This window comes from Phoca vitulina, unplaced genomic scaffold (assembly GCF_004348235.1).
Source record: "Phoca vitulina isolate PV1807 unplaced genomic scaffold, GSC_HSeal_1.0 scaffold23, whole genome shotgun sequence".
Taxonomy (NCBI): domain Eukaryota; kingdom Metazoa; phylum Chordata; class Mammalia; order Carnivora; family Phocidae; genus Phoca; species Phoca vitulina.
In genome coordinates, this window is record NW_022589726.1 from 2,643,770 (window position 1) to 2,662,066 (window position 18,297).

An 18,297-nucleotide genomic window follows, 5' to 3' on the forward strand; every position below is an offset into this window, starting at 1 on the left:
ACACTCTTAATAAGAGACAGACAAGATTTGAAATCAAATTCTTCCGACTTGAACCTGTGCTCTTCCTGCTCTGTTGTTTTATCTAGCAGATGTGGAGTAAGTAGGAAGGGATAGGTCAGGGGGCGCCGCTTACATGGCAGAGAGAGAGTTTAACCAAGCTGGTTAGCACAAGTAAAAATGCAGTCAGTATGTTGCAAGTCTATTTTCCTGCCACTCAGTGGCCCTGAATCCTCTAAATTACTTGAGGAGCCTTTTTAAAAATACCAATGACCAGGTCTTATGTAAAACCAATTCAATCCAACTCTCCGGGATAGAACAGAGCATCTGTATTGTTTCAAGAGCTCCGAGGGTGCTAATGAGACACAGCCAAGGTGGAGACCCACTGTCATAACAGATGATGCTAGGAGCTCTCCTAGCAGGCTTCGAGCAGCAAGGAATTGAAACGAAAGCCAAATGTGATTTTGTAATTTTGAGCTGCCTAAATTTAATTCCACTGAAATTAAATCAGAATACTGGGGCATAATGAAAGGTGGTGATAGAAAGTTCACTAGGTAGCTAATTACTCCTCTGCATGCATTTGATTCAGTTAAAGCATCTAATACCCCTATGCTGGGGGTAGACCCTATCGATGCACTCCCATGACCAGTTTTTTAAAAGATCATACAGTCTGCACTGATGTTGGGATTAGGATCAAGTGGCCCACCATGGATAAATCTGAATACCTCCACTGTAGCCTATAATGCAAATACTAAAGCACCCCTACCTATCCAGGCAGAAAATATGACAATGATAATTCCAAAATTAGACCAGATGTCAAGCTTTGGGGAAAACTGAAGGCGGCGTAAATAAAATAGGTAAGCGGAAACTAAAATAACGAGTATTGTGACCAACACATTATCGAATGCTTGCTATGAGCCAGGCCGTGTGCTAAGTGCTTCGTCATGTGAGAACGAGACAGGTCACGGCTACCATGACAGTTGATTCAGGGTGCAATACAGGATTTACTTTTGAGCTTGTTAAATCCTTAAAGAAGCCTGCTGCCGAAGATAGTCTTCTATCTACCTAGGTACTAATGGAATTCAAAAATGTACAGGTGGGGGCGCCTGGGTGGCTCAGTCGTTAAGCGTCTGCCTTCGGCTCAGGTCATGATCCCAGAGTCCTGGGATCGAGCCCCGCATCGGGCTCCCTGCTCTGCGGAGAGCCTGCTTCTCCCTCTCCCACTCCCCCTGCTTGTGTTCCCTCTCTTGCCGTGTCTTTCTCTGTCAAATGAATAAATAAAATCATTAAAAAAAATTTTTTTTTTAAATGTACAGGTGGAAGGAAAAGTGAAGAGGTGGCAGCCAAAAAGGAAAAAAGAAGGAAAATACTAAGATCCAAAGACATTAAGGAGTCAATTCTCTGTAATAAAAAAAGGAGCTATCACCTAGATTTTAAGTTAAGGTGTTATTACCTGATAACTATAGCCAACTTAAGAACCTTTAATAACATTCAAATGACAAGGTAATCCAACTATTCATAGAAGAGGATAAAAGAATAAATTTGAAAGGATGAAATCATACAACATGGCAAAATATACTGTTTCATTAAGAATGAAAGTCTGGGGGTGCCTGGGTGGCTCGGTCAGTTAAGCTTCCGACTCTTGATGTCGGCTCACATCTTGATCTTGGGGTTGTGAGATCAAGCCCACGTCTGGCTCCATGCTCAGCAGGGAGTCTGCTTGAGATTCTCTCTCCTCTCTCTTTCTCTGCCCCTTCCCCCATTCCCACTCACACACTCTCTCTCTCTCTCTCTAAAATAAATAGGCAAATCTAAAAAAAAAAAAAAAAAAGAATGAAAGCCTGAAGCAAGGTGTCTAACAGAATTACTGATGGAACGTGAAAGATGCCCTACACCCTGTTATAAGTAGAAATGCTAGTGCTGTATCTCACTGGTTTGTGTCCTCTTCTCAGCTCCGTGTCCCCGCGTCCCCGCAGAGACCCTGAGGAAGAACTGCCACTCCGATTCCTGAGCAAGTGTGTGTGTGCAGTATGGACAGTAAGCCCACTTCTCATTGAGCCAAAGCTTTAAGCACCTATATTTCAAGACCAGAAACAAGGTTATCGTCTTTTATGACTGGTGCAACGTTCTCAGAAATAAACTCCATCCCAGTGTCTTTGGCTTAGACATGGGGTGTAGACAAAGGAAACCGAAGTGCCTGGAAACCCTTCAACCAAACAGCGAAGAAAGATGTTTAATGTTACTAAAGATGTTTAAAATTACTTAACTTCGAAAAGTTTCTTTAGTTTCTGTGACACTGAAGGATTTAGAAGCTGAGGTTGACTGTGACTCAGAGCCTGAAAGAGGCTCCAGACTATTGGGAATCTGAAGGAAAAAGGCTGAGTCTTTTCTCCAACCTTTGTGTCAATCAGGTTCTGTTGGGCTGAAATCACGCAGTTTTGCCCTATTTTACAAAGTGCAATGGTTATTATGGCCGGCATATAAAGTAGTTCACGATCCCTCCATCGGTTGTGTCATCCACAGCTGGGACCCCTGAGTATCTAATTATGAACAGGTTTCCGAGGTGAGTCCACAACTGTTGCCTCATCACACCAGATCTCTCTTAAAAGATTCAATTATTTGGCTATAATTGCACCTGTCAGCACATGCTGCCTCCAATCTCCACATCGGCAAACTTTTCTCTTTTTAACTCGCATCCCTTTGATGCATTTTCGCCTGAATAATGCTTTCAGAAGCTTTTCACAAAAGCGCTCTGTTCACTGGAAATGTAGGACCTTTCAAAACTGTTAACACTGTAAAACATCATGTCTCCTTTTAAAAAAAAAAAAGAAAGAAAGAAAGAGAAAGAAAAGCTAGAGCTGATATCAGACTCTAAACTTTTGCTGCTCTAAATTGGAATCTTCTCTGATAAGCCCTGTTAGGAGGATTTTAAAGCCTGCCGAAATGGGCCCACAAAAGGGCCTGGGCAAAATGCCTCCGGGGAATTCTTAGATCATTCTAAGAAAGTCGCGATCATCTTGCCGCGGGGAAATAGGGTCCTGGTTGTTAAGTTCACATTCAAAATGAGTCTGGCATTTTTCTCCTCTTACCAGTTTTCAAAGCTGACTCCTCACGCCACGTGTTGAACAACTCCTTTTTATTTCTGCTGTAAATTAAAGCCTTTAAGAAGCAGTGAGCCAGCACCCAACATTGGCTTCCCATCCCAAATCAGTGCATCTGTCTTTTAAATCATATTTCTATAGGTTTTGTTTGTTCTAAATGGCACAGAAGCCAACCCAGTAGCTAAATCACGAAGAGAAGGAAAGCAAGGTGAGTGGGAGGGGTGGGGTGTTCGCACTGGTGAAAAGAAGCAGGAGGATGAGCTGGGAGGCAAAATCGGTTATTTTGTTCAGCTTTCACACAACATTTGGCGGGCAAGTGCAAGTAATCTGGGATAACACTCTGGGACGCACAGAAAAGGGGGTGACTTAGTTTGTTTTCACTGCACCAAGGAGATGATAACGGGAATTAATTTGGTATCGAGGCAATTTTTCTTCAGCGCTTGCCTTGGAGCCATATACAGAGTTCTTTTGGTTTAGATTTAAAATAGCATACTGTAAAATCTGGCCCAGATAAAATTTCAGGCAGCCCTTATGATCACTCCCTCTTCTATCCCTATCGCCGTGCAGATAAATAGATATGTGGCCCTCTTCCTATGAAGCCGAGCACTCGGATATCGCCCTGGAGGAAATCTTCTTTACTTTTTTCCCCTAGGAATCATAAGGAAGGCCACCAATGTTACTTCCCTTCACTACAATTCTTTTGAGACTGACAGAAGGTATTATAGTTCTTTTTTGAAATTTCGTTCAAGAAGCATTTATGGTATACCTATTTTGTACCAAGCACTATGTTAGGAACTGACGCTTAAAAGTAAATAAGACATAATCCTAAAATAACTCTTAGCAAAGTCACCTTATGGTGCCATAAAAGGGCAAACAGCAAGTACTAACTTCCCTGGTCCAGGGAGAGACATAGTTTCCAGTTCTTACAAGTCCCATAAAAGGGCTGCAAGGGAAACTGTTGCTAGGTCTCTAGGTCCCCTATCATCTCAGATATTTCTTATTTCTGGAATAAATAAGAGATTTTTAATTCTTTCCCTGCCGCCTCCCCAAATTTCACTAAAGATTAAGGATGCATTATAACAGAATGGTTCAAAGTCTATACTCTGAAGTCAGATCCAAGTCCATTTCCCACATTCCTGCAGAGGCAAATGACTTAGAGCAGTTCTGTGCAATAGGACTTTCTTCATCAATGGAAATAGTCTATATCTGCATTGTCCAGTCTGGTAGCCACGTGGAACAGGTGGCTACTGGACACTGGAAATGTGGCTAGCACTACTGAGGAACTAAATTTATAGTGAATTTGATTTTAATTAATAAATTTAAATAGCCACATCTCTACCATATTGGACAGCACAGATGTATTTTTTCTCATCTTTGGAATGGAGATTACATGGAGTTCTTAAACAATGTAGTAAGATAACACATTGAAAACATCAGTTCCCAACGAGTTATGTATTATTCATCATATTACATTAAATTATACTGACACAAACATCTATCGTACTTCAGTAAGGTTGCCCTTTTGGAAGATATTTTATCCCTTAAACAAGAACTTGTAATCTCCTCCCAGACAGATGTCATGCCATGTTCATCTTTGGGTGCCTGGCACATAAAAGATGCTCAATTTAACTGTCGTTTTAACTCAACCAAACAAAGCAGGGATGATGGGACTCTATGGCTCCATAAAGAGGTAAATCCAAGTGCATCCCAAGTATAATTTTCCTAATTTCCAGTGCAGCATCGGGGCATTGGACTAGGTCTTGGTTTTGCTATTTCCTAGTTGTGGGACCACAGGGAAATTACCTGACTTCCTTGAACTATGGATTTGCCACCTGTTAAATGGTGACAGTCCTGCCTACCTCATAAAGATGAGTGGAATGATGCCAGGCCAACAGAACACGTGTGGGAGAAGTCAGATCCCTCTTTCCTTCTCTTTGGTGGTGGCTTCTGTACCTGTCAATAGATGTAATTCTCTGCCCAGCAGTGAAGACGTATGACCAGTGGTTACCTCTTCCTTGCCTAAAATTCAATCACTTTGAATTTCTTCTTCTGAATTTGCAATTTAAAAATGCAAATATTCCGGGAAAAAAAAAAAAAAAGATTCTCCCAGGTCATCTCAGTCTTCCACACCTGAAGGCACAGAAATGAGCTTCCCGCTGACTACATGGCACTGAGGGAATGAGAACTGTGGTTCGGGTGTGGTGTTAATTCTAGATGATTCTAGATGACAAGCACCACACAAGGAAGGCAAACTTGGAGGGTGGGGGTGGGAAGGATTCCTGCTTTGAATCTGCTAATATATATATGTATATACATATATATATCTGAAAGCTTTACCCCAAGTCACTGTGGATAACAGCCTAAAAGAACAGAAACAGCTCCAGCAGGCACTTAGATATAAGTTTGGTTTCAAAACACACAGATTTTAAATAATGTATAGTGCTTTTTTTTTTTTCATAGAATATCTATTGTTAGAGTGCTTGGAGCTCTTGAGACAAAAGGCCCTGTAAAAAGTCTTAGGGGTTATTTTTGCTTTTAGGCACCTCACAAAACTAGACAAAATTTTATGATTGAAAACTTGGGAGTCCTGGTCTAGGAATGTACGTGGACTTGTAACTAGGCCGGAATTTTATGAGGCCCATCAGCCTCCTCATGAATTTAAGAGGTACCAAGAAAGAGTGGACCTATTTGGTATTTATGTAAAGCTTTTTTTCCTCTCTGCAAAGATCAAAGCATTATGTCATTATCCCTCACACAGAGAGGTTAAGTGGCTTGCCGACAGTCACGCTGAGAGCTGATAGCGGGGCCTGGATTTCAGGCAAGCAGCCCATGGGTCCTTCTGCCTGAGGACGGGGACACAGCAGCCTCCTATCTGCATTTCTACCCTATAGAGAGGAGCTATCCTCTTTTTCCCAGTGAAAGAGGAGATGCCTCTTCTTGATAAATAGGGCAGGCTCTGGCTCTGTGAAGATCAAAGGAGAGGGTGGGCTTCTAACAAAGACTGGTAGCAGGGCCCAAAGACTAGCTGGGACCTGCATAGCTCTAGACCACCCAATAGACACAGACACTGCTTAGGCTTCTGGCAAAGCCGGGCCACCAAATCAAAGGAAGGGTGTTACTGTTGACTCTCTTACTTAACATTTGTAAATTAGAAAAACCAAGAAAGAAGCTATTCAACTTCACACATAATAGGTTTTGAATTTTCCTGTTTAATGGTACCTTTTAACATAGAATAGTGGCTAATCTCACAGTCACTGACACTACTACTTGAGTTCAAAGCCTGACTTCCTCCCTTACCACCAGCTGTGTGACCTTGGGCAAGTTGCTTAACCTTTCTGGGCCTCAGTTTCCTCATCCATAAACTCAGAATAATAACAGCAACAACCCCTTAAAGGGCTGTTGTATTAAATGAGCTCAAGCCACATCCAACACTGAAAATAGTGCCTCGTCCATAATAGTCAATAAATACATACTTGTTGTTAATAGTGAAAAATACTGTTGTTGCTTCTGTTGCTACCGATACTGTTGTTGAAATGATCTGTTAGTCTAGAAGGGATGACAATACTTTCAGGTCTTAGGGCCTCTATCTAATGTCTTAACTGGCCCGGGTAGAGCCCAAACCAAACTTCTCCTGAGGGGAGAGATGGCTGCTAGGCTGGGGGTGTGAGCTCTGGGTTGAAGCGCAAGAAAAGGAAGCCAGATGGGATCGGCCTTCTGAGAACATGCCATTTTCTGAGAATCGCTAGTGGTGATGCTTCTCTGCAATCCCGAAGGGCAGCGATGATAATAGAGCCGCGGAGGAAGCCAGGCAGGGAGCTCGGGGCTGCGCTCCGGTGTCCTCTGGGAAAGAGCAAGTTTAAGCTAAACAGAGCTCATAGGAATGAAGGTTAAACTCTCTAAAGTTCTGGTTCATCTTCCCAGCGCCGCAGTAAGACCTTGCCCAGACTCGCCTTCCGCGAGGCCTAAAATTAAAAACACCTGAGACGGTCAGGTCTTAACATCAGACAAGTTCACATGCCCAGAATCCCTCACATGGCAGCAAGGAGGGAAAATTGAGAATGGAAAGATCCTCTTTTTCCTCTCATTACAGACCTAGTGAGAGACATCGGTTAGATCAAGAGAAGGGCAGCCAAATTTTCTCAAATTTTTTCAAAACCTACATCTTTACCTGCTGCTATTATTACTTAACAAATGAGGATTAATGTCTGAGCCACAAGAAAAGAAAATAAATGACATCTTCAGCCAGTTTTAGAGAGGGTTCTGTTCTAATAAGCAAGGGCTAAGCATAAAATTCATTGACTTAGAAACAGATGAAAAATACTGTCAGAAATAATTCACTTTTATTTTTCTTGTAAAATTGAAACACAGCAGCAATTATAAGAAAAATCACCTGACTGCAAAGCTTTTTTTAAACTTTAAAACAGTTATATTTAAAGATAACATTAATTGCCCCTAAAATGTTCAGCTGGGACAAGAAAGAATTTCCTTAATGCAAATGAATTCAGTGGTATTATGGCAATAGACACTGCAATATTAGTCAATGGTGTCATGAGTTATTTCCTAATGGTGGAAGTTTGCCCTTTGATTTGAAAAGTGACATACCAGGACGGAGCAGAAGAAGATATACCCATATCACTCTGTGCTGAATAATTGATCATCCCAATGCAGTTCTGAATCAGGGACTCCCTGAATGAAGAAGCTTATAATATGTTGTGCCAAGTATATTTTTGTTACTAGTACGTTAAGCCCAACATCTGAAAATAAAATAGAATGAATATTTTTAAATGTTTTCACTAAAACATTGTTTAAAGTGATTCCTGGTGCAGAACTGCATTATTACTCTGGCAAGAGTTCTTCTGGAAAGACAGATATTGTACTGGCTTGACCTCAAAAAAATTGATGTTGAAGAATGTAGGTTTGTATTTAAAATTCCTGGCTGCTTCTCCCTGAGCAGTAGACAAGGGTTAGAGGGCTTGTGCTATGGATGTGTATTTCACCACGGCTCTGGGCAATGTTTAAGTTTCAAAGGACACCCCATGCAGAACCATGAGGCATCTGGTCACCTCCATCCAGAAATCTAGATCACGGTAGATTTGGCCTATATTGAGAAGAACAAGACCAGATTATATAGGAAAATTATATAGGATTAAGGCCTTAGAAGATAGGGTCTGCTTGCCCTACCCCTCTTCATTCCTGAGATTTCAGTCAATCCACACAGCTTCTGGAGGAAAGCATAAAATTTGGCCCCGGGTCTTGAACTATATTTCTCATTAAAGGGCTCTGCGCTTCTAAGATACCACTGGGCATCGGGTATAGAGGTCACTGAAAATCATATACATGAGTACATGTAGGCAAATTCAGTTAGCAGGTGCTCAACCTCCACCTTGCACAATTCAAGAAGTCTGTAGAAACTATGAAGAATAGAGACCACAAATCCCCTCAAAGGAAGTGCCCAGGGAAGAAAAGGCAAAGGACTTAAAGCAGAACTAGGGAGAGTGGAATATATACCACATCTGAAAATCCAAAGCACCTTCTGGAAACCAGAAGCCTGACGTCAGAGACCAAACCAGAGAGAGAGGGATAGGCCCCTTCCTATGACTTGTTTATGTGCCCGGTATGCCTCCTAAGTTGAATCACCACCACTTCAGCAAGAAGCTTCCAGAGACAAATCCAGAGATGTTGCTACCTCTCTGGTCCACTCTCCTCCTTGGGGGAGGGGCAGCCACTCATGCCAGACATGGATGACACTCCCATCCACATGGCCGCCCCTGGGGGACCTGCACCAGTGCTTGGCAGAAGTTGCCAATCTCATAGAACTTCTTAATGCAATATTTTGAATATTAGTTCAAATACAATTTAGAACATGTCACAGACTGACATTCCTGTTAAAGCTAGGGCCATGAGCTTCCCTGCCTTTTAAGTGGGACAATATTTAGGGTTAGTTACCCAAAGGGGAGAAAATATACTTCTTTAGGACCATGTAAAGTACAGTTTCTTTCCCTCTTTCTCTCTCTCCCTCTCTGGTTCTTTCCCTCCTTCCCTCTCTTGCTCTTTTTCTCTCCTTTGAATAAGGGGGAGGTGGGGACAACTTGCACATTTCCTTTTGTTCCTCTTCTTCAGCTTCACAATGAATAATCCCTCCTTTATTCTGCAACTATCTTTATTCCAAAAACAAAATAGAGGAGCAGAATTGGTTGTCCCTTACTGGGCTCTCTGATCCAAGTGATGTACCCTGTACCCTCACAGCTGCAGTTGCTGCCTATAATCCCACCAGTAAAGGTTCAGGATTTTGCCCGAAGACACTGAATGTGTAAAAATGCCTTATTCCTGGAAAGGTGTCCAGATAAGTCCCTGAAATCAGAGTAAAGCTACTGGGGAGAGCGGAGGGCACTCCCCAACACAGGGCCGCAGCCTTTCAGGAAGAGGCCTCACCACCACAGTGTGCAGGCCCAGGACTTCACATAAATCCACAGCATTTACTCCCCTGTACTCCCTCACTCCTCGGATCTCAGGTTGGGTCTGGGCCTTTGAGGATACCTTGTACTTGACACCTCCTGGTAGCAGTGCTGGTCCTGGCTTCAGCCCACAGAGGACTCAGTTTTCACCTTATGTGCAAGGTTTGGGGATCCACTGCAACCTCAGTCTGATCTCCTCGCTTCTGCATTGCCTTTGTCAACCGGCTTTGACATCATCATAGTCTTATGAAGGAGACTGACACGTGAACAAATAATTACCATTCAGTGTTGTAAGTGCTAAAATAGAAGTAAGGCAAAGTGTTACAGGAGCATCCAGCTCTGCCTAGAAAAACTCCACAGAGAAGGCTGTGACTGAGCTCTAATCCTAGAGAATTAAGGGGATTCTACCAGAGTCATTCCAGGCAGAACGAACCACCTGTGCAAAGGGGCAGAGGCATGAACCAGCAGGATCATTGGAATGGTGAGAAGTCCAGTGTGGCTGGAGCATAAGGTTTTGGAGGAGGCAGAAGAGAAGCAGAAGACATGGTTTGATGAGATCAGACTTTTCTCTCTATATGCAACAAAGAACAGAGGTTAAACAAGGGAATTCTCTACTGCTTTTGTGTTTCAGAAAGGAAACAGAGTCTACAGACTGCTTCTAAGAGAAAGGAAAGCAATAATTAGGGGCACCTGGGGGCTCAATCGGTTAAGGGTCTGACTTTGGCTCAGGTCATGATCCCCAGGTCCTGGGATCGAGTCCTGTGTTGGGCTTCCTGCTCATTGGGGAGCCTGCTTCTCCCTCTCCCCCTGGCCCCTCCCCATCCCTATCCCCCTGCTCATGGGTGTTCTCTCTCTCTCAAATAAATAAATTAAATATTTAGGGGGAAAAAAATAATGATGGGCAGACGGAGCAACAATGTTAACGTGACCTGTCAAATTTCTTCTAGAACAGTGGTTCTCACTGGGGGCAATGCTGCTCCCCTCAGGGGACACTTGGTAATATCAGCAGACACCTGCTGTTGGCACCTCTAGCTTGAGTGGAAGGGTGCTCTTGACATCTAGTGGAATAGGGATACTCCTAAACATCCTACAATGCACAAGACAGCTCCCTATAACAAAGAACTATCTGGCCCAAATTATCAATAGTGCTGAGGAGAAACCCTGTTCTAAAGGATAAGGTGGACAGAGGGTACAATAAGACACAGCCACTGTGGATTTTCCCGAGAGGGAGAGAGGAGACCTGGAGATGGTGGACCTTCTCAAATTACTGTTCTGCCACTATCCACGCGCCGGGTGATGCTCACACACCCAGAGGATTCGGAACTCTGCATCTTTCCTTCTCATTCCTCAGAGTGAGAAGGATGCTATTCCTGGAACCTTGAATTTGACCCAACAGATATACGTAAAGGAAATCATTTACAAACTTCAATACTTGATTAGTGACAAAGGTGCCTGTGATCACAGCTGATCAAAGCATGCAGCTATGCAACAGTGAAGTGCAGAATCACGGCCTCGGGCGCTGCAGAAGGGGAGAAAGATAGCTCTCCACTTCTAGCAAAATCAGTCACCTTTCAATATAGGTAGAAACGCATGGAAAAGCAAGTCTTCCCACCAAGAAAACCAAGAGTCATTGATCTTCCACAACTTTCACTGCTGTCCTCCAGGATAGAAAACATTCCCCGGGGGAACGAATCCAATCTGCCATCACTTTTTAAATTAAAGTCTCACTATCCGGCCAAGTTCAGAGAATACAGAGTCTTTAACATGTAAAATGTAAAAACAGGCCAAAGACACACTTAAAGCCCAATATTTGTTGAAAGCGAGGATATCAAAATACATTCTCCCCAGGCTAAAAAAGGAAAATAAAATTCTTTTTTTCGGATAATGTCTTTTTGCTGCTTTCACTCTCATTTCTACCGGCATCTTCAAGGGCTCACCTTTGTCTCATTAGCGCTGCCCCCACGACAACTGTTCAGCAATTGAAGGCAGCTATTTGGAAGCAGAGCACAAGCACCAAACACAGGAGCCAAGTTGAACTTCACAAATTGGAGAATCTGCCCTCTCTTTGGTTTTCAATTGAGGAAATGGGATTTCATTACAAAGACAATGCTTGGAAAAGTGCTTGGGCAGGAAACAGCACTCCCAGCATGGGGTCCCATCCATTCAACCATGCGGCTGGGAAGGGATTTAGGACTTTGCGATACATCTGGATTAAAGGGATCTTTACAGCGAATTGTGTCTGCATAGTGTATTTCTGGAAGGGTGCAGGGGAAGCTGGCAGCAGTGGTGGCCTCTGGGGAGGTGAAGTGGGTGTCAAGGGAGCAGAGGAGGAAGAGAAAGTCATTGCTCACAGTATGCTTTGAATTCTGAAGCAGGTACATGTATTACCTACTCATAAAATAATAATAATCTAGAAAATGAATGAAAATTACTTACACACACACACACAAAACAAATGAATGACATAAAACCCACTCCCTCAAAAAAGATTCTGTTAAAAAAAAAAAAAAACCAAGTTAGTGAATCCCATGTTTTCATCCTCTGACTTAAGCGTCCTCTTGTCTGGGTAGTCATGGGAGTCATGGAAGAAGAAAACACTCACATCTATAGCGGGAGCTTTCACTTCTGAACTCCTGACACTTATTTCCAACTATCAGGCGCTTCTCTGGGAGGCTCCACCCATGAGCACCTCAAAGACAACATGTCCCAAACCCAAATCCTCCTCTTCTCTCCCTCCTTCGTACCTACTTCCCTCCAAGCCTGATCCTGCTCCAATATTCTCAGTCATTATTAGAAAAAAACCAGCCATTCAGCTTCCCAATCTAAAAACCTTACTGTTACCTTGAGGACCCTCTCCTCACCCTCTTTATAGCCACCAAATATTGTTAATTCCATCACGATGGTGTTTTGCAAAGAGATGACCTCTTGTCCTATCCCACTGACCCTTTCTAGTTCAAGGAATTATAAACTACATTCCTTCACTGGAATGGGAGCTCCTGCTGGTTTTCCAGCTACTTCATTCTTTACACTTCCCCAGCCCCCACCCCCATCATCTTTCTCAAACACAATTACCTGATCATGCTTCAGAACCTTGGATAGCTCCCTATTGCCTACAAATTTTAGCCCAAATGTCCTAGTTTGACAAATGATCGTTTACACTGTGGCCTGAAAAAAAAATCCCATCCCTAACACATACCCTATGCTCTGGCCACTTGGTGTAACAAGCTTTGCTCATTTATGCCTCTTATGAGCTTCCACAACTTTGCACTTGCTGTTTCCTTGACTTGAATGCTTTCCCCTCCCTCTCCGCTTTGCCTTGGACAAAAACAATTTCCTATTCCCCCTTCCAAATGCCCCACTCAGTTTATACCCTCTCTGAAAAGCCTTTTAGGACTGCTCCTTCCTCTGTACTCCTCTAACACTTTGTACACACCCTCATCATCGCCCCAACCACACTCTTTCATAATTATTTATGTTTCTATCTCCCCTGCCAGAATGTGAGCTGCTTTAAGAAACAGCTGCTATATTTTATTCATCTTTGAATCCACTGCACCTCCTTGCTAACACTGCACATAAATGTTTGCTGAATGAATTGGCTGAAAGTACTTTGGTAAAAATGTAACACATTATCCCAAAATTTTATAGACTTCTGTGTCTAAAATCTCATTTCTTTGCCCTCTCTCTCTGCATACCTATTGGCACACTATCACAGGTCTCAGGGGGACCAGTTATTCAAAAGGAACTAACAAAGTGCCTGCTATTTGTAAACAGGGCCATTTGTAAACCCTCTGGGCTAGATTTAGAGATTGCTTTCTAACTCTGACAATGCTCTTTTGAGTACTCACTCCACTATAAGAAGCATTTCTTTTCCAAATATCTTGAGTCCTATAAGTAACCTTTGTTTACCCTGAAAACACTTTCAGGGAAGCTGAAAGGAGCTAAAAGGCAATATAGTGACCCTGCTGGGACCTACCTGGTCAGTGAGCCAGCCTCCAGCCACCTAAGAGGAGGAGTGGAGCTTCAGAGACTCAGCTCAAATCCCTGCCTACTTCCACCACCAGCAACTACACAAGTGCTTGAATCTCCAAGGACTCTCTGCTCCCCAGTGAAGATCATGGCAGTCCATTAATCACAAGATGATTCTAGTAAGCATCACAAGCAAAGTGATAACCCCAGTGTCCTGAAGAACAGTGGGTAACAAATTTGGGTAAGATGAGGGGTAGACACTCATTCAAATGGAGCCCAAGGGGACAGAGACCCAGTGACAACTCCCAGCCTTGGGGTCTTTGGCTCTTGCTCTTTTCTCTCTACCGGGAATGTTCTACCAGGAGATATTTGCATTTAGGTCTCTGCTTGAATGTGACCTCCCAAGAGGCTTCCCTGATGACTCAATCCAAAAGAGCACCGTCCATTACTGGCCATCTATCGCCTCACCCTGCTTTATTTGTCTTTCCAGCACTTTGAGCACATCATAGCACTTGTACCTGATACCATATTGCCTATGTGTTTGTATGCTGACCATTGTCCCCCACCCCCACTCATTCACCCCAGAGAGCAGGGACCTTGTCTTGTTCCTAGACCATCCAAGCACACAGTAATCTCCCCATAAATGTTTATTCATTTTTTTAAAAAAGGGTACAAAGAAATATTCAAGTAGTTGACAATTTCAGCAAAGATGTAAGACCCAAGTTAAAATGTTAAAAGCCAGCAAGGCTAAATACATGTAATAGATGGATGATAAGGAAAGTAAATGACAGATTTGCTGAGGAAGGAGTGATTGTGCATGGGGATGGCAAGAGAATGTTTCCCAGAGAAGATGGGATTCGTGTCTGTCTCAAAGGCACTGGAAAATTCAGTTAAGTTTGAGAAAACAGGCCAGTGTTTCACCCTGGAAGACTCTACAACCCATGTGTGATAAGGCCAAATGATTAACACGTGAGGGTTCACAGCTTACCCAACCCTTGGCCACCCACTATCCAGTAGAGAAATGATAAAAGCCCCAAAGGTAGATTCTCTTAAGGAAAGCTGACAGAGTCAAGAAGAATCACAAACCCCATATACATCGAGAGGTGGTAGGTAGGACTGGAGGAGTGTTCAAGAAACGAAGACAGCAGGAAGAGCACAGCACAACATTCTGAGTTTTGGGGGTGATGAAAAACACTAAGGGAGAAGGAAACTGTCATGAGCATTACTAAGCCTTGTCGCGTGTGCATGAACGTCCTTAATGAGGAGGAGCCTCCTCACGAGACAGGTGCGTGAGTCCTGACTGTGTCGACGTTGACTTATCCCTTTGTGCTTGCATCTCCTCATCAGTAAAACTGGAAATAATAACCTACACCATGGGATCGCTGTGGGGATTAAATGAGTTGATGAGAGCCACACCCGGCATGTCAGGATTGTCCTTATTATTAGAATTTTGAGCCCTGCTTCTTTCAACACAACTTTGACCTAATAATGGTCTCTATGGAGCATGGCTTTATACAAATTACACGTTTTAAGGAGCAATATCATCAACAGCCTGGCCAAAGTGAAAGGGTCAGTGTTGGGATAAACTTAGAGAGGCAAACTGAAGTGAGACTATTGGAGACCCTACATCCCCAGCTGACGAATCCAATCTTTCAGTGACCATTGGCTTCCTTAGGTGAGCACGGTGGCCCTCAGAGGAAATTACTTTGCAGGTAAAAGAGGGCCTGAGCAACTTTCCAAGTCAAGTGAGCATGGACCACTTGACAGAGTGGTGGTCCCCATCCAGCCTAGGAATGCAATGTGGGCACTCACGGTTCCGGAGTGTAGAGGGGGTCTGAGCCATGTCGGACGTACTGAGTACAGTGGAACACTCTGTAGGCCAGTCCGGCCAGAAAGTCCCTCGGACTCAGGTATCCAGCCACCGGCCTCACGGTGAAGCCTGATCTTTCTGAAATGACAGAAAGAGCCAACTAAATATTAACTCGACAAGACTTGAGGGCCCAAGCAGGGCATCCTATTATTTATAAGGACATTCTAGAAACAAAGTAATCAAGGTCTTAAAATTCTTGACAATTGTATGACATCTACTGTTAATAGCTATCACGTTTGTGGCTTCTGATTACTAAAATATACTCCCGCATGATGGTTTCCAGGGGAACAAGACATTCATTAAAATGGAAAGACAGGTGAAAAAAAAAAATGTTAAAGATTTAAATTCAGAAGCCAAATTAGGATAAGAAAGCTCAAATTCGCGGGACAAAATTACAATGAAAGCGAGGCTTACCGCGTATTACCTGGTATCTTTCTCAAAGACACGCCCTTTCCCCCTGTATGTGTTCAGTTAACACACAGCTAATTCACCCCCGTCACTAGCCTGGTGGAACCAGTTCACACTACGGCTTTCTATTGTCAACACCCCCTACCTCCTTCATTCCATATTACTGTTTTCTGTGATATCATGAAAAGAATCATATTAATTACTGTCATTTGAAGAGGTACACTAAAGCTCTACCTACTCTATTCACTTATGAGCGGAGGAGACAAAATAAACAGAATACAACATCATCTACGAAGCTGCCGGGAACCGCTAACCCAGTCAGGCTGTGGGTCATCAGTGTTCTCCGTCTAAGGGCTCCCCAAGGCTTGTTTGTGGTGACGGCCCAGCAAATTTACAACAGGAGAGCTGCCTTGGCCCTGACACCAGCATCGTACGGGCTCCCGTTCCTGAAAACCTCGTCTCATTAGGAGAGCCGAACCTCAGAATGGTTAGAATGGTTTTAAAAGGCAAGAACCAATTAAGCTTATAAATCCCATTCTGGGATTTCTGGTATCTACGTGAAAAATATTCCTGTTCTCAGGCCTCCTCAGACCCATAATTCTAACAATATTATGTTCATTCTAAAAGCTTTTACTTTGGATTGTTCCCCACTGAATATCAAAAAGATAAGTGTATTTTCTTCTTTTTCTATTTTATGTCAATTAAACCAGTATATCCCACGTGTGGAACCCGAGTGGTGGTACACAGAGGAATGTTCTTTATTTGAAGTTATGTATCTTATTTTTATATAAATTTTTTAAAAATATGTAACTAACACATCAAGAACTTTGAATTTGTGGGTATCACTGCTTTAAAAGTTTCCTTTTTAAATAAATTAGGTATTTAAAAGCGAGTCAGTTAAAAAATAATAAAATAAAATAATAAAAAAAACCACATACATTTACATTATGCTTGCTATGTGCCAATGAATGATGCAGACTGAGCACCCAGTGTCCAATTCACAGGGGTCTTGAAAAATAACAGCAAGAACAATAGCAAGAATAATTAAGACTCTGCTATGCTTAACATGTGTCAAGAAATAAATTTAGGGGCGCCTGGGTGGCTCAGTCAGTTGAGCCTCCAACTCTTGGTTTGGGCTCAGGTCATGATACCGAGCCCTGCCTCGGTCTCCAAGCTCTACGAGGAATCTGCTTGAGATTCTCTCCCTCTGCCCTTCTTCCAACTCCTTGCGCGCACACGCTCTCGTGCTCTCTCTCAATAAATAAATAAAATATTTAAAAAAAAAAAAAGAAAGAAAGAAATAGGGGCACCTGCGTGGCTCAGTCAGTTAAGCATCTGCCTTCGGCTCGGGTAATGATCCCAGCGTCCTGGGATCCAGCCCCCCGTCAGGCCCCCTGCTCAGCTGGAAGTCTGCTCCTCCCTCTCCCTCTGCCTGCCGCCCCCCTTGCTTGTGCTCTCTCTCTCTCTCTGTCAAATAAATAAATAAAATCTTTAAAAAATAAAAAATTTTAAAAAGAAATAAAAAAAATTTTTCTAAAGAAATAACTTTAGGGCTTCTAGGTATATCAGTATCCATTAGTTTCCCTTCCCAACTACCTTGTGAGGTAGATAAAATGACTATCTCCACTTGCAGAAAAGAAACTGAGGCACAGAGAGGTTAGGAGAACTCATCTGAGGTCACACAGCCAAGAACTGGCAGAGTGGGGACTCAGCCCAGGCATTCTGCAGCCAGATTCCGTGCTATACCATACGGCCTCTCATAAAAATATTAAGTTGGGCGACAGACGTGGCAAAAATTATGGGATGGTATTCTAATTACTGGGGTTTGGGAAACAACGCAGTGAAAAGCAATTCCCACATATGAGCAATCAAGCCCATGGTAAATCTACAATATGCACATAACTGTTGGAAACAAACAGGGACATGCCAGAGGCAAGGCCTTTAGGGAGAACATAATCCAGTTAAACAACAACATAAGGCATTATGTAATTAGGCACTAATTAAGTGATACTGATTAGTGGTTCTCAGTCTTTTTCCCGTAGTAACAAATATCATGGATGACGTTCACACACGGGGCTCTCGCGTTGTGCTGGGCATGGTTCTCCGAGTACCTGCTCTCAGACCACGCCTACCTCGCGCCTGATACACACGTGATCTAGGATGAACTCCGAAAGGGAAAAGTCCTGGTGACTGTTAGGATCAGGATTCAGACAGGAGGCAGGACTTGCTCTGAGTCTTAAAGAATAGGTAGAATTTGATGAGTGGAGGAGAGAGGATTTTTCTAGCAAGGGACAAAACCTGAGCAAAGGTGTGGAGAGCCCACAGGTAGAACGGAGGGTTTGTATGGCGCAGTCATCACTCTACACAATCTCGGAGAGCCAGGTCGGGGCCTTGAATTGAGGCTGAGCAGTTCAGAACTGGAGCATGTAAACCAGAGATCAGCAAACCATGGCCCGTAGTCCAAGTCCAGCTTGTCCTGTACACCCCACGTGCTAAGAAT

General features: G+C 43.2%; 1 protein-coding gene across 2 annotated transcripts in view; it reads right to left on the minus strand.

Moving 5' to 3' along the window:
• TPH2 (tryptophan hydroxylase 2) overlaps positions 1 to 18,297 on the minus strand; it is an 88,289-nt gene that overhangs the window by 36,750 nt on the left and 33,242 nt on the right. For both annotated transcript variants that reach the window (XM_032420735.1, XM_032420734.1), the window contains exon 7: positions 15,332 to 15,467. In XM_032420735.1, coding sequence (XP_032276626.1) covers positions 15,332 to 15,467 — 136 coding nt within the window. The remainder of the gene's footprint in view (positions 1 to 15,331; positions 15,468 to 18,297) is intronic.